At 38.8% G+C, this 24216-nt stretch overlaps 7 protein-coding genes across 7 annotated transcripts; 5 read left to right on the forward strand and 2 right to left on the reverse strand.

Annotated features, from left to right (window-relative positions):
* Positions 1-2080: 2080 nt before the first annotated feature.
* PKNH_1440500 (uncharacterized protein) lies at positions 2081-3667 on the forward strand (the record flags this gene model as incomplete). The annotated part of the gene is made up of 1 exon (XM_002262248.1): positions 2081-3667. The coding sequence occupies one exon, from the start codon at positions 2081-2083 to the stop codon at positions 3665-3667; it is 1587 nt and encodes a 528-aa protein (XP_002262284.1).
* Positions 3668-6066: 2399 nt separating this feature from the next.
* On the forward strand, positions 6067-8523 carry PKNH_1440600 (heptatricopeptide repeat-containing protein, putative; the record flags this gene model as incomplete). The annotated part of the gene is made up of 1 exon (XM_002262249.1): positions 6067-8523. The coding sequence occupies one exon, from the start codon at positions 6067-6069 to the stop codon at positions 8521-8523; it is 2457 nt and encodes an 818-aa protein (XP_002262285.1).
* A 980-nt stretch (positions 8524-9503) lies between these two features.
* PKNH_1440700 (protein TSSC1, putative) lies at positions 9504-10844 on the forward strand (the record flags this gene model as incomplete). The annotated part of the gene is made up of 1 exon (XM_002262250.1): positions 9504-10844. The coding sequence occupies one exon, from the start codon at positions 9504-9506 to the stop codon at positions 10842-10844; it is 1341 nt and encodes a 446-aa protein (XP_002262286.1).
* A 922-nt stretch (positions 10845-11766) lies between these two features.
* Positions 11767-14431, forward strand: PKNH_1440800 (FbpA domain protein, putative; the record flags this gene model as incomplete). Its single annotated transcript, XM_002262251.1, has 2 exons — positions 11767-14075; positions 14353-14431. 2 exons carry the CDS (start codon positions 11767-11769, stop codon positions 14429-14431), a joined length of 2388 nt encoding a protein of 795 aa, XP_002262287.1.
* A 659-nt stretch (positions 14432-15090) lies between these two features.
* Positions 15091-17295, forward strand: PKNH_1440900 (uncharacterized protein; the record flags this gene model as incomplete). The annotated part of the gene is made up of 1 exon (XM_002262252.1): positions 15091-17295. The coding sequence occupies one exon, from the start codon at positions 15091-15093 to the stop codon at positions 17293-17295; it is 2205 nt and encodes a 734-aa protein (XP_002262288.1).
* A 657-nt stretch (positions 17296-17952) lies between these two features.
* Positions 17953-20382, reverse strand: PKNH_1441000 (conserved Plasmodium protein, unknown function; the record flags this gene model as incomplete). Its single annotated transcript, XM_002262253.1, has 1 exon — positions 17953-20382. One exon carries the CDS (start codon positions 20380-20382, stop codon positions 17953-17955), a length of 2430 nt encoding a protein of 809 aa, XP_002262289.1.
* A 1748-nt stretch (positions 20383-22130) lies between these two features.
* PKNH_1441100 (tRNA-splicing ligase RtcB, putative) lies at positions 22131-23651 on the reverse strand (the record flags this gene model as incomplete). The annotated part of the gene is made up of 1 exon (XM_002262254.1): positions 22131-23651. One exon carries the CDS (start codon positions 23649-23651, stop codon positions 22131-22133), a length of 1521 nt encoding a protein of 506 aa, XP_002262290.1.
* Between the last annotated feature and the right edge of the window lie 565 nt (positions 23652-24216).

The raw sequence follows: 24216 nt of genomic DNA on the forward strand, positions 1-24216 counted from the left end.
ATTCTGCTATCTTCAAGTGTTTTACCCTACGCTGTTACTTTTTGTAAAATTTTTTTTTTTTTTGGAATTATAAAAAGTTCGCAGTATTGTGCGAAAACGACCTCGTCGAAGAGAGCAAATAATACAAAGAAAAGCGATGGTCACGCATAAAGTAAGACAGAAATGTGATGCAGTTACTATGTCTATTGCTACGTGTAGGAAAAGAAAAACAAGTTGATCAGAATTAAAATGAACTTTTACTATAAAATAGGGAAAAGAAAAAAAAAAAAAAAAAATCTCAAACATGCCTATAACCCTTACAGAATTTGACACTTCCTACAAATAGAATTTTTTTAATAACACAGTATACAATGATTGGCAAATCGACAAGGAAATATGGAACTAAAAGTAGCCGTTTAATCAATAGTTTGACCACTTCCTCTTAGCTTAATTTTTTTCTCACATTTTTACGGTTTTTCCGTTTTTTCCTGCGTTTTTTTTTCCGTGCGATTTTGTTCCGTCTGGTTGTTCTGACTGCTTTTGCTACCCCCGCTTAACTTAACAGGAGGCAGAAATTCGCATACCGAAATGTACTTTATCTCATTTAAAGGCAGAGGGTTATTTGGTTTTCCCCCTTCGTGGCCTCGTTTGGCTATTCATTACACACACGCTCATCCGCACGGTGGACTACAAAAAATTTTAATTTTTTTCGGCACACAAAAAGGGGGCATGCAATGGCTAAGTGTATGCAACAATTTTGTGTTCACTTTTTTCTACTCGTCTGGATTCCAGCGCGTTGTGAGAAAGGAATAGTGTTGGAAAGGGAAGAAAAAAAATCTTCTACATGTGTGTCCCTTTTTTTTTTTTTGCACATACGTAGCTGATTAATCTTTGGAGTGCTATAAAATGGGAAATTTGGTATATCTGTAAAAAGCGAACAGAAGTGCACAAAATTTAAGCGTATAGGGACTCCTCAATTTTAAATGCTGTTGCAAAAAGCAAAGCAGAAACAAAAAAGGAGGGGAACAGAAACAATGCGTGAAAAACCAAAAGAGGTATAAACTATATTTTTTCTTTTTTTTTTCTTGTTTTTTTTTTTTTTTTTTTTTTTTTTTTGCAATTTTCAGTGCACGATCATTACGGTGTATCGACTTGGTTGCGATGTTTTATTTTTTAAAATTTTCGTTTGTACATTAGTTCTAGAAAAAAAAAAAAAAATTCAGCTTGCAATCACCATCATATGATCGTCATATTGAGCGGTCCACTATAAGTAGACAAATATTATTCGCCTAGAGGAGCATCCCCTTTCGTCAGTGTTTGTTAGGCTCACAATTGAAAAGTTGCCTTGCGCGTGTAGGCACATGTGTATATTCGCGTATGTGTTCTTTTTTTTTTTTTTTTTTTTTTTTTTTTCCTGTTTTACCTCACCCAATTTGTTGCAAATTATTTCCATTGGTTTATTTTTCTTCTTAACATTTTAATGAGATACTTTCCTCTGCGAGGACGTTCTGCCGTCTTAAAGTTCCGCTTTCACTGTTGTATCTGTTTGTAGTATTCTTACTTCACTGCGCATGCAATTTGCATGTGTTTCTTTTTAGTTGGCACATTTGTCCATTTACCCTGTCTACGTGTGAAATGTATAAATATTAAGAAAAAAAAAAAAAAAAAAAAAAAAAAGTGTAATTTTTATTTTATTTTTTTAATAAGTCCTTCTGTAGTAGAGTGAACAGAAAACTCCATTGTTGCATTTTATTGTATCATATCCCTATTACCGATTAGGAGGGTATTAAGAATCCCTTCCTTCTTGTTGTGTGCTTGGGCAGCTAGGCCAATGTTGCTTACATGCAAGTGTGTGTCATCAGCGGAAATTCACCACCTCGCAGTGTTATTTCTCTTTTTTTTTTTTTTTTTTTTTTTTTTCTTTTTTTTTGTTCCTGTTATTCTACTTCCTGTACATTTAGTGAGTCATATATTTTGTGTCCTCAACAGGAACCCCAAAGGGTAATAGTGCTAAAAGGGCTAACACGGCTAGAACGGTAAAAAACGCTAACATCGCGCGAACCCCCCCCCTCTGTCCACCACTAAAGATTGCACAATGCCGATGCGGAGCACGGAAAAGTCTAACAATGACGCGGAGGAAGTTACCGGAGAAATAAATTACGACGAATTGGCAAACAACATGTTGGAAGAAATGGATAAACATATACATGAGGAAACACAAGAGTTTCATCATAGCCCAGGGAATGTCCACTACAGAAGTGTACTTGGTGGAAAAATGAACATGGGAGTGGAAAACCAAGCGACTGAGTTGCAAAAAGCATACCAGACAAATGACCATTATAATCATAACCAGGGTAACAGAATAGACGAACATACAGTGCATGGAGGTTCGTACCCACGTCGAGTGATGACAGCATTAGGCCCCCTTCCACTGCCAGAAGAATTCAAAAAAAACATCCCAGAAAAATTTGTTGCAAAGCCTATTATAGAAGAAAGAGAAATATATGTATCGAAGAAGGAGAGGAAACAGAGGGAAATAGAAATACCACATGTAAAATATGAGCATACATTTGAGAAGGTAAAAAAACAACTCATTGTGAACAAATTAGTACCGAGCGTTTCAGAAGTAATTAAGGAAGTACCGAAAGAAGTGCTAAAACCAGTCATCGAAGAGAAAATTATCGAAGTTCCACAAGGAGTTAAGTATGTGGAAGTACCTGTAGAAGTGCCATGTCTATATCCACCGAAAATTGTCCCAAAGGTTGTAACGCAATATGTAGAAAGAATCGTGGAAACTATAAAGCCAGTCGTTCAGGAGAAAATTATTGAAGTGCCGCAGACGGTGATTAAACAAGTGCCTAAGATAAAAACAGTAGAAGTGCCTTATTATATCCCTAGATATGTGGAAAAAATTGTAGAGGTTCCTTTTAAGCCCAATGGGGAAATGCCTCAGTTGGGCACACACATCCCCTTCCCCATTTCGGAATCCTTCCCGCCCCTGAAGCCCACACAGTTTTTGAGTAACCCTACAAGGCAACCAAATCAGGCAGGCCAGTTTGAGCAGCATGGGAAATCTAGCCAACCTGAGCATCTGCATGCGCAACGCTCCATCCTTTCCCAAATAAACTGTTTTCCCAATTCTGGTAAAAGCATTATGAATAGCTCTGAACAAATGTTCGGAAATTTGACTATGCCACCAACAACTCTGAAGCCAATAGGTGGCAATAGCGCAACCAACACACCCAGGAGCATCCCAAGGAACATCCCAAGGAGCGTACCAACCGGTTCCAATTCCCCCTTTAGCTCTAACCAGAATTTTAGAAAAAACGAAAATTTGTTCAGCCAAATTGAAAACTTACCCTACATACATAATTTACCTGATGGCTTGAAATGGCAATATCCTGATGGAACCTTGTCGAATCAGCAGCTCCTCCCCAATAGCAACAACGCAGTTCCACCACTCGTGTTCACTTGCCCACCAGAAATAGGAAAAGTTACATGCACAAAGAAGGACATTCAACCGGATATTCTCACCAAAACCGGTGTTTACGAATTTGATGGTTTTAAAAAAAAAGGAACATCTCAGTCTTTGTTTCCTCCTCTGGCTCACCATGACCGAGTGCCATTTTTGCCATCCCCAGCTTCACCTGGAACCCCCGACGTCAAGAACATTCAGGAGAATAACTAGTCCATTAGAATGTGGAAACATGATTCAGACGTTTCTATGAATTTTGCTATAGTTTGAAAACACTTACAATTTTTGTTTCTCCCACAGTTTTAGGTTTTTCACCTTTCAGGGGGGGGGAGGAAAAAAAAAAAAAAAAAACATGTATACGTGTATATGAAGTACAAAGGAATTGTAACCGCGGTGGTACTTCCCCGAAGATCCATAAATTAGTTATTTCGACTTTGATAAAAATTGTTTTTTCTATCATGTATTTTGTTTCCCATATGTGCAGCTTTCCCTGCGAGCACCTCTTTGTACAAGTAGGAAAAAAAAAAAAAAAAAAAAAAAAAAAAATGAAATATACACTAGTCGTACGCGCGGGTGGAAATGGGGCGCAAGTCTTTTGTTCCTCTGTTCATTTGTTCTACCATTTTGCTCTGTCCATATATACTCTCCGAATGTATGCCCCTTTACCTTTTACCTTTTTTTTTTAATTTTGCAAAACTACTCGAAAAAACAAGTAACAAAAAAAAAAAAAAATAAAAATTGTGTGGGTAAAAAAGGGAAGACAAAAATCGAATGTTCCATAAGGTTATTCAATTCATTGGTGGCTATGCCCACGTGCAGACGCAACCCACTCCTTATGCGTGCAGTGAAAAGCTGTTAATGGCCTTCCTAACGAATAAAGAACTAGTCATGTGATAGTTGGCAGATGTGTGTTTTCATCTCACTTGAGACATTCTCATGGAGGGAGAAAGCAACCTTCCACTTATTGTTTCCTTTCGCCAAAGAAATATAAAAACAGGCGTATTCATTTTTGTGCATTTTCGTGGAATATGTAACGATTGAGGATGCCCCTGAAGATGCTAGTCATAATATTCTACTTAATCGTATTGGCAAAAAAAAAAAGAAAAGAGGATATATATATATATTTTGCCCGTAAGGGGATATCCCGATAAATTTCACATGAATATATTTACCCTTTGGAAACTCCTTATGTGACGACATGATTGACATCATCCCAGCGCTCACTTTGAAACCCATGATCAGTTAACGTGCTTGCATGCAGATTCATGGGAACTCCCCTAGGGACGAAAAATTGTTCATGTACATATTTATCCCTTTCTTCATGGGGCAAAATTGTACATTTTTTTTTTAATGAGACAAAGTTTTGTGAGAGGTTCACATGGGCGATCCTAAAGGGTTCATTCGGAGTTATGCCTTTTACAGGAATTACGATTCTCAAATGATGTGCAACTTTCTTCATCCCTCGAATGATAATATGTTTAGGTACAAGTGAAGAATAGGTTGTGGCCATTTGTATTTTTTACATGGTACATGTGTGATATAATGCTACGTGCAGCTGGACGTACGAATGATCATATGAGCCATGTTAAACATTATGCGTGTCCATCTCAGGCGAAAACAATGGATGCGTTAATGCACATTAGGTGCGTAAAAAATAACGCGCAATAGAGCCACATCTTGGACAACAAAGAATGTATTGAAGGTGGACCCCACTGCTCCTTCATGCGACTTTCTCAGTAGGGAACACTTACAAAGGAAGAGCAACTTTGAGAAATAAACAGTACCCTAAAATAGTGCTGTATTAATGGTCCCATGGGGTGATTATCATATGTACACATGGAAATATATGTGTAAGGAAGAATTCGCCATGTAGGTGATGCTGAAATGGAAAAATGGGGCAATCACCTAGTTTTGCCAAACAGATGTATCCACGCGAAGTGGGTAGAGAGAGAAAAAAAAAAAAAGTAAATGCTCTTTTGTTACAGTCTGATCAGTATAAAAGATAATTCGAACCCGCTTTTTTCCTTTTTTTTTTTTTTTTTTTTTTTTTTAATACCTTCTTGTTAACACCTTCGGAAGGGAAAGAGTGATATAGGTGAGGATTAAAATTCAACTAAGATGGGAAATACTCATCCAGAAGAACATGATGTGGAGAGAAAAAAAAATATAAACACGGTGTTCTCCATTTTGTTTGCAAAAAATATATATATATATATAATGGCGACGCACAAAAAGCGCCTGTTGAGTATGCCATAGCCCCAATTCACATGTAGAATAACGGCATGGTTTGATTCATTCAATGGGCAATTAAAATTATGGATCGGTTTATCGAGGAAAAATCAATAAAACATTGCTCCTTGTTCCTTTTCGGAGCACAGATACCAAATTAAAAAGTTCGTGATTGGAAAAGAAAGTGTGATGTTCAGCGCTGGGGAGGTGTATGACACGGTGAGCGGCACAAGCAACGGTCGTTGCCCACCTGCATAGGAACTGACGATCCAATTAACGACAGACGGAGAAGAATGTTCTTACAGTACCTGAGGAATGCCCTCGTGAGGGGGGAAGGGCAGGCAAGGCGAAAGGGAGGAATCTTTGACATGCACACAAGATATATGAAAAACAAAAGGAGAGGGCTGAAGGAACAGCCAAGGAAAAAGCCACTGGACATAGAAAAGAAAATAAGGAATCCACACAAATATGAAGAAAAAATGCATTTCGATAATTTAACCAAAGGAGAGCTATACGTGCCTGAGTCCTGTAAAGCCAAAAAATTAGCCATGTTGTGTAATCGTCTATTTTATTTTGATATAAATGATGAGGAGTTACTGGACAGATATGCACAAAGAGCTATAGTAATAGTTAACAGTATGAGTACCAAAGAAATTTCTCTAATATTAAACACAATGAGGAAGTATAATCATAGAAATGAAAAATTGTTGGAAGCATTCGCAAAGCATATTCCCCGTAAATTACACAAAGGGGTGCCTCAGGATATTTCACTAATATTAAATGCATATGCCCATTTTAATTTTATCGATAATAATTTGTTCAGCAGGATATGTGAAGAGATTCCTCACAAAATTACTTACTTTCAACCTTTTCATATTTCAAGTGTTGTGAATGCTTTCTACAAACTAAAAATAAAAGACAGGATAATTATTGACGACCTGGTGGATGAGACAATTGAGAGAATCGAAGAATTTGATGCGAAATCTCTCACCAACATTATAAACTCTTTTTCAAAACTGAATTATCAGAATGAAAATAAGAAAATCCTATGGGTGAAATTTATCCAAGGTGTAAAAAATCTACGTAAAGATTTTAACTTGCTCGAAATTACGCTCATAACAAATGCTTTTTGTAAAAGAAAATTTAAAAATGAAAACGTGTATCATTTGCTAAGCGAAATTTTAACTAGTCACATTTTCGAAATGAAATCTGTAAATGATAGTAACTCCTTTTTACTATGTACCATTGCACATGCATTTGCTAAGGTTAAATTTTATGACAAGGATTTATTTCATTTTATCTTTTCCCACTTTACCAATGAAGATAATTACGCATCCTTGGACAGTCAACATTTCGCACAACTGATTTATTCATGTGCTGTATTTAAACACGATGATAAATTATTCCTAGATACGTATACCAACATGGTGCGCAAACGTTTGGAAGGGAAAAGTAACGAGCTAAATGAACAAGCCTTGTCTACCATTGCGTATGCTTATGCCAAGCTAAGGATCCGAGATGTCAACTTCTTCGTTCAGCTCTCTTCCTACATCATTAAGGAGAAAATTTGTTTATCTCCCCAAAGTTTAAGCCTAATTTGCTACAGTTTCTCCAAGCTCAAAATAAAGTCGCAAATGTTGTTTTACTTTTTATCCATGCAGATTTTTCAAAACATGAATTTATTTAGCAAACAAGGCTTGTCCCTCATCTTGTCTGCCTACGCAAATTTACAAATTTTTCACATGAAAATGTTTTCCCTTATTAATAAATATTTAAATCTCTATGTGGAAAATTTTACACAAGAGGAGTGCGTGCTGATTTCTGGCCATTACCAACACGCGCTTAAGTGTATCAATGATGAGGTGGAAGGGGTGGGGCACAACACCGATCGTCTGGGATCATCTCCATCCTCCCTTATCGCAACGTCTAACATGAAAAAGGAGTTAGAAAACTTCATCCATTTGTTGAGCGACAAAATAGAGCAATTTAAGAGGGAGAAAGAGCAGAGGAAGGGGAAAGAACCTACCGCCAGTTATCAACAAGACGATTTTACTTCCAACGAAGGTGATGACGACGCATGTGACGATGACAACGATGAGGACAACTTCTTCTCCATTTTTAATCAAAATGACATTATGAATGAGGACTCGGCGGATGTGGCAAACCATTCAGGACAAATACCGAATGGTGTAGAAGAACTACACTTGGGTATCACCCCAAACCAACTAACCACTAACAAAGCAACATTTGATGAGGCAGAAAGACAGTTGTACTATCCGGAAGATCCCTTCAACGAACAGTCAGATCATATTCAAGACATGAAGAAAAAGGAAGAAGATGCGCTGAAAATATACAAAAAAATGTTCCTAATGGATGTGGAAGGTACCACTTCCACCAAAGGGAAAAGGCTATTAATTAATGAGAAGCTAAATGAACGTCTACGTACCATTCTGAGCAAACAAGACATTACAACAGAGGATGAAAATACAAAAGACATTACAACAGGGGATGAAAATAGAAAAGGCGATAGACAGAGGATGGAAAAAACAACGAAAAGTTTGCTCCAACTAATGACGTCCAACAAGCCACCAAAAATAAATTACGAGAAAGAAAATTTCATAAAATCCGCTGAGCAGGTGGAATCCGAATTTATAAAGGCCTACGTAAGTGAGCAGCAGGAACAGTGCGATGATGACAAAGATGGAAGCACAGAAAGGAGAAAGGGGCGAAGAGGAAGGAAAAAACAAATTCAAAATATGTTATCCAGGAAATACCAACCCGCTGATGATCTTCCAACGTTGCAGAAAAAATGGAACGATCTTTACAACCCGTCACCTTGAGGCGTCCCAGATGAACCAACTCTCCGTTACAATCTATTTGTATGCCGCATTTATATATACTAATTTGTGTACACCCTTAAGAAATTTCACCACAGATATGTTCGTAATTTTTTTTTTTTTTTTTTTCATTTTTCTTGACCTAAATATATATGTACTCTTTTTAATACGCCAATTTACACCATGCGTTAGGGTTAGGGTCCCTCCGCGCTTTTGCACCTCAGTAATTGCGGCCTCTCCAATTCGGTTTGTTGAAAATAAAATAGGTATGCACTCCGCTGAGCGTAGTGAGTAGGCCCGATGGTGTGCGCACCAGGCTTGCTCGAATGCTGATCTGGGAGGAAAAGTAAAATTGGGAAAAAAAAAAAAAAAAAAAAAAAAATCGCAACAATTATGTGAGCACAATTTGTTACATACAGTAACTTACCCTACATGGTAAATTTTTACAACTTTTTTTTTTTTTTTTTTCTGTATTTCTTAAGATGGTATAAAAGAACGTAGATCTTAAAATTCCCAAAAGGGGGGGTTGTGTCATATGCAAATCCACAGGCAGAGGGACGCATTTTGATCTATGTAGGGGGAGGGGGAAGATAAAACAAGCAGAATTTGCTTAGCGCCTTTCGCTCAACGGAGAGGCGTAGAGGCGAGGACGTACACAGGAATACATACAAACGTACATGTACATGTGCATGTACATGCTCGTAGATATTAAAGAGCAACAGTGTGGGCCCTCTACTTCTTTTTTCCACAGTGTACAGAGAATAGGTAACAATTATATTATCACCTTTTTGATCCTTTTTCTTTTTTTTTTCAAATAGGATCACCCATTTTATCTGCTCATTTGGCAATTACTCCTCTACGTTAGATAGATTCCCTAAAAGGGCACATAAACGCATGTATGTGTGTGTAACCAGGAAAAGCGTAATGAAAAAGAGACGACCCACCACGAAGGAACCCCCACATAAGCAACTCCACCCCTAATGATGCATTCTGGAAGAATTTTCAAAAATAGTTACTACTTACCTTTTAAGTCGAAATGTTTGAGCAATGTAAACAATCAACTAGCCGAGCAGTCATACCATTTGCACTACTTTCTGTTAGGCACAAGCCACCCCTTTGCCGAAAATGAAATTCATTTGATTGAGTATAATGATCAATCCTGTACTGTCCGGAATGTCGAGATTTTTGACCACAAGGAGGAGGTCAAGCACTTGGTTTGTTTAGATATGTGTGGAAAGGGGGATGCAAAGGGGAAAGACATTCTTGTGTGCACCTCGGTGGTTGTTTCTGGCGATGTTGGGAGAACTAGCCAGCTTCCTGTTAATGCGGGTGGATTGGAATATAGGTGTTTTCTCCATCGGGGTAGTCTGAACAATTTCGATGAGGAAGAGTTCGCTGCAGGAGAGGAGACAGACCCAGGCATGGAACAGATGGACGAAGCGAACCAAGCAAACCAAGCAAACCAAGCAAACCAAGCGAGTCGTAATTTGGATGATCCAGGGGGGGAGGAAAATGGACCAGCAAAAAGTATGACCAATGAATTGATGAACGATAAAGGGGCGAAGCAGAAGTCGATGAGCAGGGGGAAAGGAAAAGCAGCGCTGGACAAACTGTGCGAACTGAAAACCGATCAGCCATATGTTGGCATCAAAAACATAGCGGTGGAGGAGCATGAAGGCGAGTTTCGTAGAATTGCAGTTATAGATAAGTACCGTTATGACATATTCGGCAGGAGCCAAAGCGACATGGATTTTGTTACCTCGAAAAACATGAATCATGAATTGAATTACGGTATCTTCGACCCACATCACGAAAATATCTTAACCGTTATTAGTGACACGAATGTGTACGGATACGACACGAAGAATGACGTGGAAATATTTTCGACGTTTGCAAACCATAAGGCTGATTTATCATCCCTGGACTTCAATCCAAACATTCCAAATGTCATTGTAACTTCATCAAATGATGGCTACGTAAAATTTTGGGACCTTCGATTTCTGACTGATGCATTTCTTACAGTTAATATTCATTCGCACTGGGTCACCTCCATCCACTTTAATAATTTTCACGATGAGTTGCTGCTAAGCACTAGTTCAGACAACACGGTGAAGTTGCACAAAATTGACTATCCGGCCAAGTTAAATTTGAAGAAAAAGGATACGAACTATCAGTTATTAAAAACATACTCGGATCACGAGGAGTCTGTTTATCAGGGCAGGTGGAGCAAAACGGACGCGTGGGTGTTTGCGTCTCTCTCGTACGATGGCAAATGTGTAGTGAATAGTGTGCCCACCGAGGAGAAGTACAGGATTCTACTCTAAGGGCACGCTTGTGGAGTGTTCGTTACTCCCCTGCGGTTATCGTTATCCCTATCAAAATTTTTTTTTTTTTTTTTTCACCTGAACGGTTCATACAGCTAGCTATTCATATATTATTTTTATTAATTTTTTTTTTTTTTTTTTTTTTTTTTTTGCCATTTAAAAAAACCAAATGATGAACAGGAGGCGGCGCAAAACAGGACGCTGTTCGAGGGGGAATACCCTTGCATTTAGTGTGTTTGGTCAGTTGCCTGAGACGACCACTTGGCGTTCCACCCATCGTCCATTTGTGCACCACCGCGTGGGCCTACCCTCCGGCCCAGTTACCTGATCTTCTTTTCATTTTACGGTTCAAAATCCGACTTCCATATCCCTACGTAGCTGGACCAAACGTAAACGAACTGTTTGACAAAAGTTCCTTCATTATTGGTGTTTTTGTACCTCCACATGAATTTGTCAAAAATGGGGTACCATGCGGAGAAATAACGTTGTCCCATGGGGGAGCTTCAGGAAAAGTTGCACGATATTATCGTCCTCTCATCAACGTTTTTGCTGCCACGAATTTGTAGTTGCTTTTTCTGCGGAGCAAAATCGTGGGTATCCTTTCAGCGTACTTAATCTGCAGCGTAAGTTTCTTCCTTTTCGTGGATTCCGCACGCAGTTGGCTATGGTTGGCCAGAAACAGTGCACGCGGAAGCTACCAAGGGGCACACAATCCTGTATATGAAGGAGCCCCCTTGCCGCAGCACACCCTCCATGACTTCAAACGATTTTACACGCCGCGCCTTTCTACCGTCCGCTGAGCCAGGCACCAGCTCCACTTTGAAATTTTGGCCGCACTGTAGGAAGTCAAGCCAAGTAGCCCCAATTGGTAAACGGCTAGGCGGCCATAGCGAAAGCCCATTCCCCCCCTCAGTTCGGTTTCATGTTTCTTCTACGAATAGGCAAAGTACTGGTTTTCCTCACCCTATTCGTATCATGTGTGATGAATTCGTGGCTCGCCATTCTGAGCAAACGACTGTTCCATCAGGGCAGGGGAAAGTTAAATTTCATAGCGGACAATAAGACGAAATATGGAATAAAAAGAACGTTCTCTTTTAGCAGGAAAAGGATGCGCGAAAGTGAACTGAAAAATAGGGAATGTGAAAAAAATGACCACAGGGAGAGTAGCATATTCAAGTATACAAAATATGACCAAACAGACGAAACATATCTTAGGGTGCTAGAAAAAAAGGCAAATGAAATAAAAAACTCGAAAAACTGTTTTAATAAGAGGATAAAGAATGTACGGGCACAAGAAGATGGAGCATCGGAACAACGAATGGACTATACGACGCTGCATTTATTAGCAATCGAATTAAACGCCCTACTGCAAGACTGCGTGGTGGAACACATAACACAGGCAGATCATAAAACAATTGTCTTGCATTTGAATAAAAGGGGAGAAAAGGATTATTATTTGTATATTTGTTACGATAATGACAATCCAGTAATTTCCTTAGGATTGAAAATAAAAAAACTCTTTAACAGATTTATTGACGATGATTATGCACAGAAATTAAATCCCGTGTTGAAATATTCTCTCATTTCAGATATATATATAAAGAAAAGTTTCGTCAAAATATTATGCATTGATTTTATCTTAAAAAGAAAAACGGATGAAGACATTGATATTGAAGACATCTTTGGTGATGGAGGAAAAGGTGATCTTAGCAACAGTGCAAGAAAAGTAACTCTCCTTTTTGATCTCCACAATAATTCCTGCATCTCCTTTCTTATAAACAAGGTAAATGATGAAATTTTAATTTCTCCACATAATTATGTAACAGAGAAGGTGATAGACAAATCATACAAAGAAGGACACATTTATAACTTTCCCACAAATCAAGAATGTAAAATAATTCCAAATGAGTATGATTTTTTTTCCTCCTTTTCAAATTTGTTCAAAGCAAGGAAGGAGCAGATTTTTATTTCTTCCTTGTTGGATTTGTACGAAGGGCTGAGTTACAACACGGTGCTAAAATTTTTGGACTACTTGAACATTTCCAGAAATGCCAAATTTGAAGATATTGATTCAGGTGTGCTGTTGGATTTCTTCAATAAGACATACATTAAATGGGTCCGCTTTTTAAACTTAAAGGAAAAAGACGAAGCTCTTTCGTTTGACCCCCATTTTGACTACAGTTTGAATTTGTATTCGCCTGTAAAGTTCTTGAAGAAGGGTAAGGTGAGAGATGCTACTTCACAAGGTGTATGCGCCGTTCCAACAATTATGAACAACGGAAAAGTGGAAAATGAAACAGAAGGCTGTAGATTGGAGGATAAGGTGGAAGGAGAACAGAATGACAAACGGGACCACACGAACAATGGACAGAGCAATCGGGACGGTGTAAACAAAAGTGCCCTGCAAGGCAAAGAGACACATTTCGAAACAGTCATCGAGCTGGTTTATTACTACCACGGAAGGGGTCTGTCAGTGAATAAATTTTACACAATTTTGAAATTCTGTAAAGAATTCATCAGAAAAAAAATCCCGCAGTATGAAGAAATGATCAACCAGTACAAAAACGACCGGGAGGTGTGCGAACGAGCTTACTTGCTTCATGAAAATATAAACAAGTTGAGCGTGTTCAATCACACCATATCGAAAATGACGGACTGGATTGACAAAAAAACATTTGACGCATTGAAACTAATTGAAAAGGAATTAAAATGTAATTCTCTCGAAGATAACAGAAAAAAATATGTAAAAAAAATGGAAGAAAATAAAGAAAAGGAAGAAATATTAAAAAAAAAAATTTTAAATGTCGAACCAAATGTAATTAAAAGTTCACAAAATATTTATAAAGGTTCTCTGTTAATTAAAATTAATGAAACAGATTTGTCTTCTCCATTTTTGATAATAGGACGAAATAGTAAACAGAATGAAAAAATTTCGACCCAAATTTTGAAGTTCAATGATCTGTGGTTTCATGTGCATGAACACCCAGGGGGGCATGTCATCCTTCGAAATAAAAAAATTAATGGTCAAATAATTACGGCCGATTTAAATTTGGCGGATATTAAAATAGACGAGGACATAAAGTACGCCGCTAACATGGCAGCCTACTTTTCCAAGGCGCGCAAGATAGACAAAACGCTTGTGTGCTTCACCTTTGGGAAGTATGTTCTTAAGGATAACACCCTCAGCGAGGGTGCAGTGGAGCTTTTGAAGTATCGACTTGTATATGGCAGGTACGTCTTCCCCCCCCCAAGAGCACGCCCTCATGTACCAATATATATGTGTAAATGCGCATGTGGTGATCTGTGTGTGTGTGCATTTCCCCTTGAAAAGGTGTAAGCATCCCACGCTATTTTACACGTCTCACCAGTCAGGCATTACCACCCCTCTTGCACAATTTCGAACCTTCACGCGGTGCACTTTTTGGTATACCCGCCTCCCCATATGGAGTAGTTCGTGTTTGTGAGTACTAATATCTATACACATGGGAATACCCAACTTTCCCCGCAGACCGAGCAAAGTATACAGCATCATAAAGGACCTGAACGAGCGAAACAAGGAGATGGAACTTTCTAAGAAGAAAAAGTGAACAAGCCAAGTCGCTCCCCCCCCCTTCACTGTTCCTTTTCATTTCCATATGTTACGCCGTATAGCAGCATGTCACGACATGCACCGAACTGTTCTTTCTTTCTTTCTTTCTTTCTTTTTTTTTTTTTTTTTTTTTTTCACTTCATTTTTTTGTTGCTACTATTGCCATTTTGGTGATAATTTGCCAAGTATTACATCTTTCTCGTTTGAAGAGAAATGAACGTTTCCTTTCCCTTCCGCGCTTGCATTTCTGTGACTGGTGCCCGGGTCGCCATTTGAACTAGGTGAAGGAAGGAGTCCAAATGGGTAGAGTTCCGGCGAGCGTCAATCGACACTGGGGTGATGTGTACGCGTCCGTGGCGGGTTAAGAATTTTCCCCAATCGCGAAAAAAAAAAAAAAAAAAAAAGAAACTGGCAAAGGGAAGAGCAAAAATGAGGTGAATAAACTGTACAGCCTTGCACCATTTGTACGATTTCAACGTTTGTATCTTTTCAACGTTTGCACCTTGGCAACGTTTGTATCTTGGTAACTTTTTTACCGCATCAATTTCTGCACCACTTCAACGCGCGCCTCCTTTGCGCTTCTGCAACTTCCATACTCAAGATGACGAACTCCAACAGCGCCAAGGGAACCCAAACGCATTTCCGCAGCCTGAAATAATGCCACCCGTTCGCGCCCTACTGAATGTCGCTGTGATAGCTTACACGCTTTTAAATAACGGCTTGTGCGTTCTCACGAGCAGCCGAAGTGGCCAAAGAATTTATCCCGCGCATGAGACCCGCCAGGGAAGGAGCAGGCACCCACGGAGTCACCCACGGAGTCACCTTAAAAGTGCGCACCTGTACACGTATGGATATGTGAATGCCTATCCATGCGGTTTCAGAAAAAACGCGTTTTTACCAAGACACCCGAAAGGAAATGGAAGCCTTACAGAGGAGGAAGCTTTGCGGATGCACTTGCTAAAAGGAGACAAAAGATATTTTGAAAAAAAAAAAAAAGGACCTGAAAAAAAACTGTACGCTGAGAGTATGTTCTTTAACCCCAAACAATTTAAAAATTTGTTTCCAGAGGATGGGAAGAAAAAGGCGACGGGAAAATATGATGATGACTGTCTTGATCTAGAAGAAGTGGAAAACTTACAGGAAATCAGTCCAGATTTGTATAAAAAGTTATCTGATTATAGGAAGGAGGAAGCTTTGGACGAATCGAAAGGGGAAAGTGCTGAACCAGAGGAAACATTTGATGGAGTTGATCCCAAGGACATTTCAGTGTATGAAGGGCTACCACTTCTGATGATTGATGGGAAGGATTTCGATGGATTTCCAGACAATAGAAAGGTAAAGATTTCTCCCCAAATTGCAACTCCGTTCGATAATTCGGAGTACGAAGAATTTGTGCAGTCGAATGGTGGGAAGAGCGATGTGTGTGCTGGATCAGATGGAAATCTATGCAAAGGGTCCAAAAATAAAGGTTCCTATAAATCGGATTCTGATTTGCATGAAAGCGTTCGCGCGGAGGAGGGCAAAGACGAGGACATACCCGATTTCGAAAGAGACGTACTCTCCATCATTGGTGAAGGGAAGCAGAGTCATCCTAAAAGTAGGAGCGTGGATGAGAACAGTGGAAAGGAACTCAACAAGGAGGAAAAAATAAAAAGGTACAAAAAGGTGGGAAGGCATCATCATATAGATTCTCAATTAGGAGAAATATTATATGATAGGGACTACCCAGGGTACATATATCTAAATCATGGTGAAGACATAAAAGAGCTGGACGAAAAGAGTGAGTACGATTCAGAGTCGCCAGGATATATAAATCCATCCAATGTGTTTTTACGAACTGGAAGGAAGAGAGAAGAACAGAAGAAGAAAGATAGTGGCATTAAACAAAAAAGAAGATGGAATGTAAAAGGAGAAAAAGATATTAAGAGAGGAAATTGGAAATATTATGATGACACAGTGAAAGATCTGCTTGACTCAACTGACCAGGAAAAATTAGAAGAAAATTACTATTCCAATAATTATTACCAAAGGACCAATAACAATACAGGTTTTGGAAGCCTAGATAAAGTTCAGAACAATTATTTTGATGTACAATTTATTGGATCCGCAGAAACGTACCCCGCAAATGTATCAGTAGGTATGAATTTCACTTGGCCAATAAATTTCATCCCCATGTTATGCAAACAGTACCCAAAGAGGTTAGGACAACCTATAAAATCCGATATTTTTAACATGGGTGGATTTGACTCTCTTCAATTATGGTTTTATCCGGATGGAACAAACAATTCCATTGATGGATTTTGCGCTTTGAAATTAGTGATGAGACCGGGTTCCTACTTGCCCGTTAAAATTTTTTTGTTTGCATTTAGCGAATATAATTATGTGCACACGCAACCCTTTTACAAGGAATCAGCTGACTACGTTGCGGCTTCGTTAAATTTGTGCAAGTGCTTATTAAAGACAAAAGAAAATTTAGAGAAAATTGAAAATAACAAGGATTACGTAATTTTAGGGCCTGCAGGGAATATTTACATCGGGGTTGGTATTTTTGACGATACGTATGATTTGGACGAAGACTTTAAAAAATTTTACTCAATTAGTAACAAATATAAAAATAAGAAGGAGTGTGGGAAGCAGAACCATGAGTTCAAGTACGATTGGGATGAAGGTGTCCATATTTTTGATAACTGGCTGAAGAAACAGACGGCTGTGACGGAGGACAAGGACGAACTACTGCCTGTGCACTACACACATTCGGAGTTGTACGAGAATTATAAATACCGCTACGTCCCGGAGAAGAACCCCTTCAAGTTTTTGAACAAGGAGCCAGACAGAACCAAGTGGAACCGACACCCCTTTTGAGCGCAGTTCTGCTGGAGGTAGTTACACTGCTGGAGGTTTATAATGTTACGCATTGGAATTGTTACTGGCTGAAACGTTCGCACCATCTGGGGAGCACCTTCCCGATGGGCAATCATACCTCCTTTGGTTGTATATACTAAAAACATCTTGGGGGTATGAATGGTGAGGGAAAAGAGTTATTTAAATCGGAAAAAAAAAAACAAAAAACAAAATTGTGAACATAAACAGAATCCGTGACGGATATATTGCAAATAAAAAAAAAAAAAAAGTTTACACGTAAATAGGCGTATTTACGTGCTGTTTGTTCGCTAGCTGGATTTTACCCGAACTAGCGTTGGTACGGTGTACGGGCAGCATGCGTCCCAATAGGGAAGCAATACATACGCACCACGCAGAGGATAACGGTGAGGTCCGTGCATTAATTCACGGAGAATGTGAAAACACATATACGCAAACTCTTTTTCTTTTTTTTTTTTCGTAATTTGTTTTTTTTTTTTTTTTTTTTTTTTTTTTTTTTTAGTGCTTTAAGTAAGGATCATCCGGTCTTTTCTTAATCGGCGTTTTTTGAAAAATGGCATATAAGCCTATTTCATGTCCATGTGTTGTTTTTTGTTTTTTAAAAGGATGCATCTGATTACCTGATGGTCGTTTAATTTGTCATTTTTTGCATGCCCCCTTATTGTCTGAGGTGCCTACGTAAGCTTGCCCCGTGTGTTCGATTTCTTTTTCTGCATTGAATTTTTCAGTACACATGGTTTCTTTTATAAAATCATGAATGACCGTATTTTTCAGCATTTCGCATAAGCAATCAGGTGGGTGTTTCTTCAATTGTTCCGAAGAAGACGACCCGATGGAATTCTTTTTAATTCGATCGTACATTTCATCCGAGATGATTCGGGAAAGGTTTAATGCAACTCGATGGGGCAATTCATTGACAAGGACAAATTTCAGTCGTCTGAACATTTCCATGGCAGTATCTTCATCACAATATTTAGCAATTTGTCTAACATTTCGGAAGCATATTTTTATATTTTTTAATTTCCTTTGTTTGAGTACAAGTTCTAGTTCTGCAGTCGTTCGCAGCAATCCTCTGTCGATGAAGATGCCTTTGTTTTTATAGTCAATACATAAGGGGAAAACTTTCATTGCTTCAAAATTTTTAATGATTCCTCTGGACTTCAATTTATTCGCTTCTGCTATGCATCTGTCAATTATTCGATGGAAGTGGTTCATATGGTCCACCTTTATCAACTTAAACTCCATGTTGAAGTGATATTTCAAATATATTAATGAGGCAAAGAAGAATCCATAGAAAAAGTGCAAAATTATGTTCTTCTCATGATCATTGATGTTCTTTGTTAGAATATTATTTATGTGTTCATTCAGTACATAGTAGTACACGAATAGAGATGGTTTGATCATCGCTAGGATGGTTATGAAATTCCAGAGCAGGTAATTGACAAGATACATGGCTATTGTAAAGCAGGTTTTTACGTAGACTTTATTTTTGAACATAAAATATATCGGGATGTGTAACATGAGCACTTCTAGGATACTCTTAAATTGGTAATGTGAGTTGCACAGAAATATGTCGTATGGTCTTAAATCCAATTCACATAGCTTTATGTCACTGTATGGAATCTCACTACTTTTCTGTGTTTCTACCTTTATCTCTGTCATACTTGTTGGATTCGTTTTTCCCTGGCTCTGCTCCTGTGGGGGTTGATCATTCAATTGTTTCTGCAAGGGGGGTTCTACACAGATGGGTTCGGCCTTCCTATTGTGTTCTTCTTCCTCCTTTGGTTCTTCCTCCTCCTCTGGTTGTTTCTCCTCCTTTGATTGTTTCTCCTCTTCAGTGGCTTCTTCCCCCTTTTGTTGTTTCTCCTCTGTAGTGGCTTCCTCCCCCTTTGGTGCTTCTTCCACTTTGGTTACTTCCTCCCCTTTTGGTGCACCTTCCCCCTCTGCCTGATTTACTTCCGTATTGGTTTCTCCTTCCACCTGCTGAGTTTCCACCCCCGCGGAGACGGTCTGCGGTGCCTTTTCACCGGTATCCTCAGCAGTAGCAGTAGTTGTCGTAGGAGCAGTTGTGGGAGCTTGACCCGTTTTTCCGGAAGCATCTTTTCCAGTCACATTATTTTCCACATTAATGGAATTCATCATCGCTTGGATTATCTTCCCCATTAATTTGATAAGCATTAAAGTGAAGCTCCATTTGTTCTTCTGCTCGACCTGCCATTTCTTCTGCAGGTGATCTTCGTACAGTACCTCCTGATCATAGAGGACATGCTTCTTAAAATATCCAATGCTGAAAATGCGGAAGAGGAAATTTCTCTTCGCCTTCGGAGTCACTGCGTTGGGGATACTGCTACCAACACCACGGCCATTTCCACCTTTTCCATTTCCGGTGCTACTTCCTTTCGTTGCAGCAGAGTCGCCGCTAAATGTGGAATGCACCTTAATGCTGGTGTCTAAGATGAACCTAAATTTGGATCCCTTCTTTGGTTTCACCTTTACATATTCCCCGAAATTTATTTTGGCTAGTTCAAAGCAGTAGTGTAGCAAACTGGATTTATGCACCGTTACATATTTGTGCTTCCCTTTAAATACCCTACAAAGATACTTATAATAAATGAACGAAATAGTCACTCCCGAGATGAAGGCAACTAGGTAGGAAAGGAGAAATTTATTCGATTTTCCATTGTAGTAGTCAGTATAGAAATTATCATCAGATATTGTCGACTGGTCCGTGGCAATATTGAATAAGGAAAAAAAGTAAACCTTAATCCATAGTTTGTAAGACGCATAGAGTCTGAACAAATAAATTAAAAATAAAAGAGTCGAAAAATAATACGTGTGATATAGTGCACTCTTAAGCATATATTTCAAGGGGCTAAAGGTGGCCTTCACATCTACTATGTAGAAATGTTTTGATAGTCTATTTAGGAGCGTGTCCTTCTGGTAAAAATTGGATTGAATTATTTTATTTATTTTCTTCGATGTGACATAGGTTAATAATAGAAATGCGCAAAGATATATTTCTGTATCTAGTATGAGGGAGAAGACTAAGTCGATTACGTCGTTTGCCATTTTTTTCAAGGCTCGTGTTTTGCTTCTTTCTTCTCTTTAGGGAATATTCCTCGATTGGGGCTCATTTTTTTGCTGCACCTTTCCTTAGCCAGCGCGTCACAAGTATGTGCAGGTCACCTCTGCTAAGGCAGCCGTAATATGCTCTGATGAGATGGGGAAGTTCTCTTCCTTATTCTGCCTCTCTGCAACAGTTTGATTTAAAAACATTTTTGGAGAGTAGAGATCCTTGCTCTTGGCGATATTTCCATTGGATTTTGTGTTTCCCTCAGGGTTGTAAAAAAGTACGATTTCACGTAGAACTAAACGATGAAACTACATGCGAAGTTGCCCGATGGGACGCACTTTAGGTTATAGTTAATACTCCTACCAGGGCATTATACTTCCTATGTGGCAGGCGTACGCCTATGAGTGATAGCTTCACTCTTACTAATTTTTTTTTTTTTTTTTTTTTGTTTCGTTTTTACTTTCTTGCGGCATAAGTGCGCGCAATAAAAAAAGGCTTTTTACGTAAGATTGAAAGAAATATGCAAAATGGCATATCTTCCTGCTTCTTTTTTAATTCTATTTTTGGTTACCATTATATCTGTTCGCGCGTTAATTGCGGTGTCAAAACAACAACGGGGTCGCTCAGTGCTCCTATTTTTTTCTTTGGTGCATGTACTGGTATAATATAACATACATGCGCGAGTTATATATACCTACCGTTGCGCGCTTAGGCAGTGCGTTCAAATCGTACTGAATAATACCGTTTGGCGAAACAAAGTTAACTAGATGCTAATGAACTTTGCTTTTTTTGATTATTTCGAAAAGAAGTTTGGCTTACAGCACTACTGCATCTAAATTAGTCGCGCATTTTATCTTATCGGGTCTTCATTCTTCCCGCAAATTACGATATCTTCTGCTCCTATTTGCAGTTGTTCTTGCGGTTATACAAACGGAGTATTAAAATAATTATTTGTTTACATTTACGCAAGCATAGTCATATATATTTGTTTCTTTTTTTTCTTTTTTTTTTTTTTTTTCTTTCACTTTTTAACAATTTTACTTAACGAATATTGTTTCGCACGCTTCTCGTTTTGATTTTTTTATTGGGGGGAAGTCATGCCAAAAGAAGAAGCGCGATACGCTTCTATTTTATGAGAAAAGGTAAACTAAAAAATGGAGACGAATTGTAGAGGGTTAAAAAGACATTAAAAAGAACAACAACAAAAAAAATAAAATAAAATAAATAATGAATAAATAAATAATGGGAAAACATAACACGCTGCTTCTTAAAAAAGGGGAGCATGTCACCGTGTTGGCTATTTGCTTGGGGAAAGCTCCTTAAAAGATGAGATCCGTAAGGATAAAAACTTCCGCCTCCTTCGAAGTGTGCCCAAGTAAATTCACGGACCGGGCTGACATTGAAAGGAGAAAAAAAAAAAATAATAAAATAAAATAATAAAAATAAAAATAAAATTAACGGGGGCACTATAACTACATTAAAAGGAACAAACCTAGTTAGCCTCAAATATTGACAGAAAAAAACTACACACTTATACGGTACATTGTGCGTAGAGCATATATCTGTATACTTCTCCTGAATTACTTTCTGTGTCAATGTGCGCGCACATGTGCTACTATAAAAAAAAGAGGCTCGGGCGAGCGCGCTAGCGTTCTGAAAGCACCTGCTATAGGGGTATCCATTCAGATGGTACACTTTGCACGCGCTCAGTGCACCCACTCACCCCCTCTTATAGCAGCAGAAACTACCCCCCCTTAACGTTAATCAGGGGGAGAAGGCGCCGAACAACATGTATAAGAGAATCTTGATTTCGCAAAACCTTGTTCAAATTCTTATACGCCTGAGGAGCTTCGTCTCGAATTTTGGCACTGGTGTCACATCGTACCCCCTTCATAATATTTACAAAATCGGCTTGATTAATTATTTTCTTTGCATGCGTTCTGCTTAGCACCCTTCCACAACCATGCGAGCAGGAATTGTAGGATAACTTGTTGCCCTTTCCCCGGACGATATAAGAACCGACCTTCATATTTCCAGGGATTATGCCTAATTGATTTTTCATGGATGATGTTGCGCCTTTCCTTGTTACATACATATATTCCTTTTTTACTTCCCCATTGTGGAAATAGTTGACCAATTCGTGGTTGCAGAAATTGTGATGTATATTTATGGCATTTTGCCAATCCAGCGTGCAGTTAAGTTCTTCTTTAATAATTTGTTCGATAATTTTCATCATATAAATTCTATTGTATTTTGCATACTCTTGACATAATTGCATATCCCTTAAGTAATTTTGTCCGTGTTTTTTTCTTAAGTCTAGATAGGCCAGGTCGTTTCTTTTTACTTTGCTTTCGTGGCTAGCCAAGTCGTCATAAAATTCAGCTGTACTTTTTCCTATGTTTCTACTACCAGAATGTATTAAAATGTAAATATCTGATTCTGGATAATGGTTTTGTTGGCATGCGTATTTTTGCGTGTTGTCATTTTGGTGTGCTTCACCTGATAGGTTACCATTTATAGGTTCTGCCTTCACATCGCCTGATGCATCATATGCAATTTCGATAAAATGGTTTCCCCCGCCTAGCGTTCCCATTTGCTTCAAATGTTTAGGGTTCATTATATGAGCCATGTTGCTACTGGCATACTTGGCCACCAACTCGTCTAGCACATTTTTTGCATCAAACACTTCCTTCTCATGATAATCAAAACTTAAAGGGATGTTCCGCTTTATCTTCTTATATATATTATTTATGACACCCTCATGAAGGTTTTTTTTTTTTAACTTGTTAATTTTAACACATAGAACACCACAACCAATGTCAACTCCGACCCCATTCGGGATGATAAAATGCTTCGTTAGAAATACAGAGCCGATTATAATTCCTTTCCCTAAGTGTACATCTGGTAGGATTGTTATATGCCCCTTTATAATGTGCAGTTTGGCTAGGTTTTTTATTTGCTTCAAAGACTCATTATCTATTTCGTTTGTGTACGCAATGACATCATTACACTTGTCGAAGCGGAGTAAGTACGGGGGTGGTCGGGTGTTGCTGAACCCGCTTTCGTTAATGCCGTAAAAGTTGCTCATCTCACTGTTAGCGCAGAAGAGGCGCGTCGTCTCTCCCCTTTCTCTCAATTTGAATGCGTTTTTCTTTGGCCTCATCGGGGAGAGCGCCACGCTACCTACATAGCAGAGCTCGCGCATCATGCTCCTCTGTGAGATGCAACACGCGGGGAAAAGCGGAATGATGGGTAGCCACTTCATGTTATGTCCAGCAGGGGCCACGAAAGGGGAAGCGCGATTTGAATCGGTAAGTGCGGCTTAAGTGGTGGCATCTTCAGGGGCAAGCTATTTCCTGCCATAAAAATTCGTGGCGTGCTGTATAAAGTGATTTTACTTTCCCCGTGGGAATTCCCCGAATCGGTGCATTTACGGAGGGTTAAAAAAAAAAAAAAAAAAAAAAAAATTCCCCCGCCCAAAAAATTCGACACATATGCACTTATGAGAGGGTTACTGGGCAACATAGTTACAATATATTGAATGTGTTATGTATTCACCATATTGAGCATACATACATACACACATACACGCATACACACGATGTGCCTTTTCTCCATTATGAGCGCGAGTTGAGCAGTCCCATCATAATTTAGATCCCAGTGGGGAAAAATGTGATACCATGGATGGCCCTTTAGTGTCCGCTTCCAAGCCGTTTGGTAACTCATTTGAGGTAGTAAAAATGGGGATGTCTTCTATGCCATTCCGCATTTCGCTTTTTTTTTTTAAAAGGTCAAGTTGTATGGAAAAAAATTAAAAAAAAAAAAAAAAA

This window comes from Plasmodium knowlesi (genome assembly GCF_000006355.2).
Source record: "Plasmodium knowlesi strain H genome assembly, chromosome: 14".
Taxonomy (NCBI): domain Eukaryota; phylum Apicomplexa; class Aconoidasida; order Haemosporida; family Plasmodiidae; genus Plasmodium; species Plasmodium knowlesi.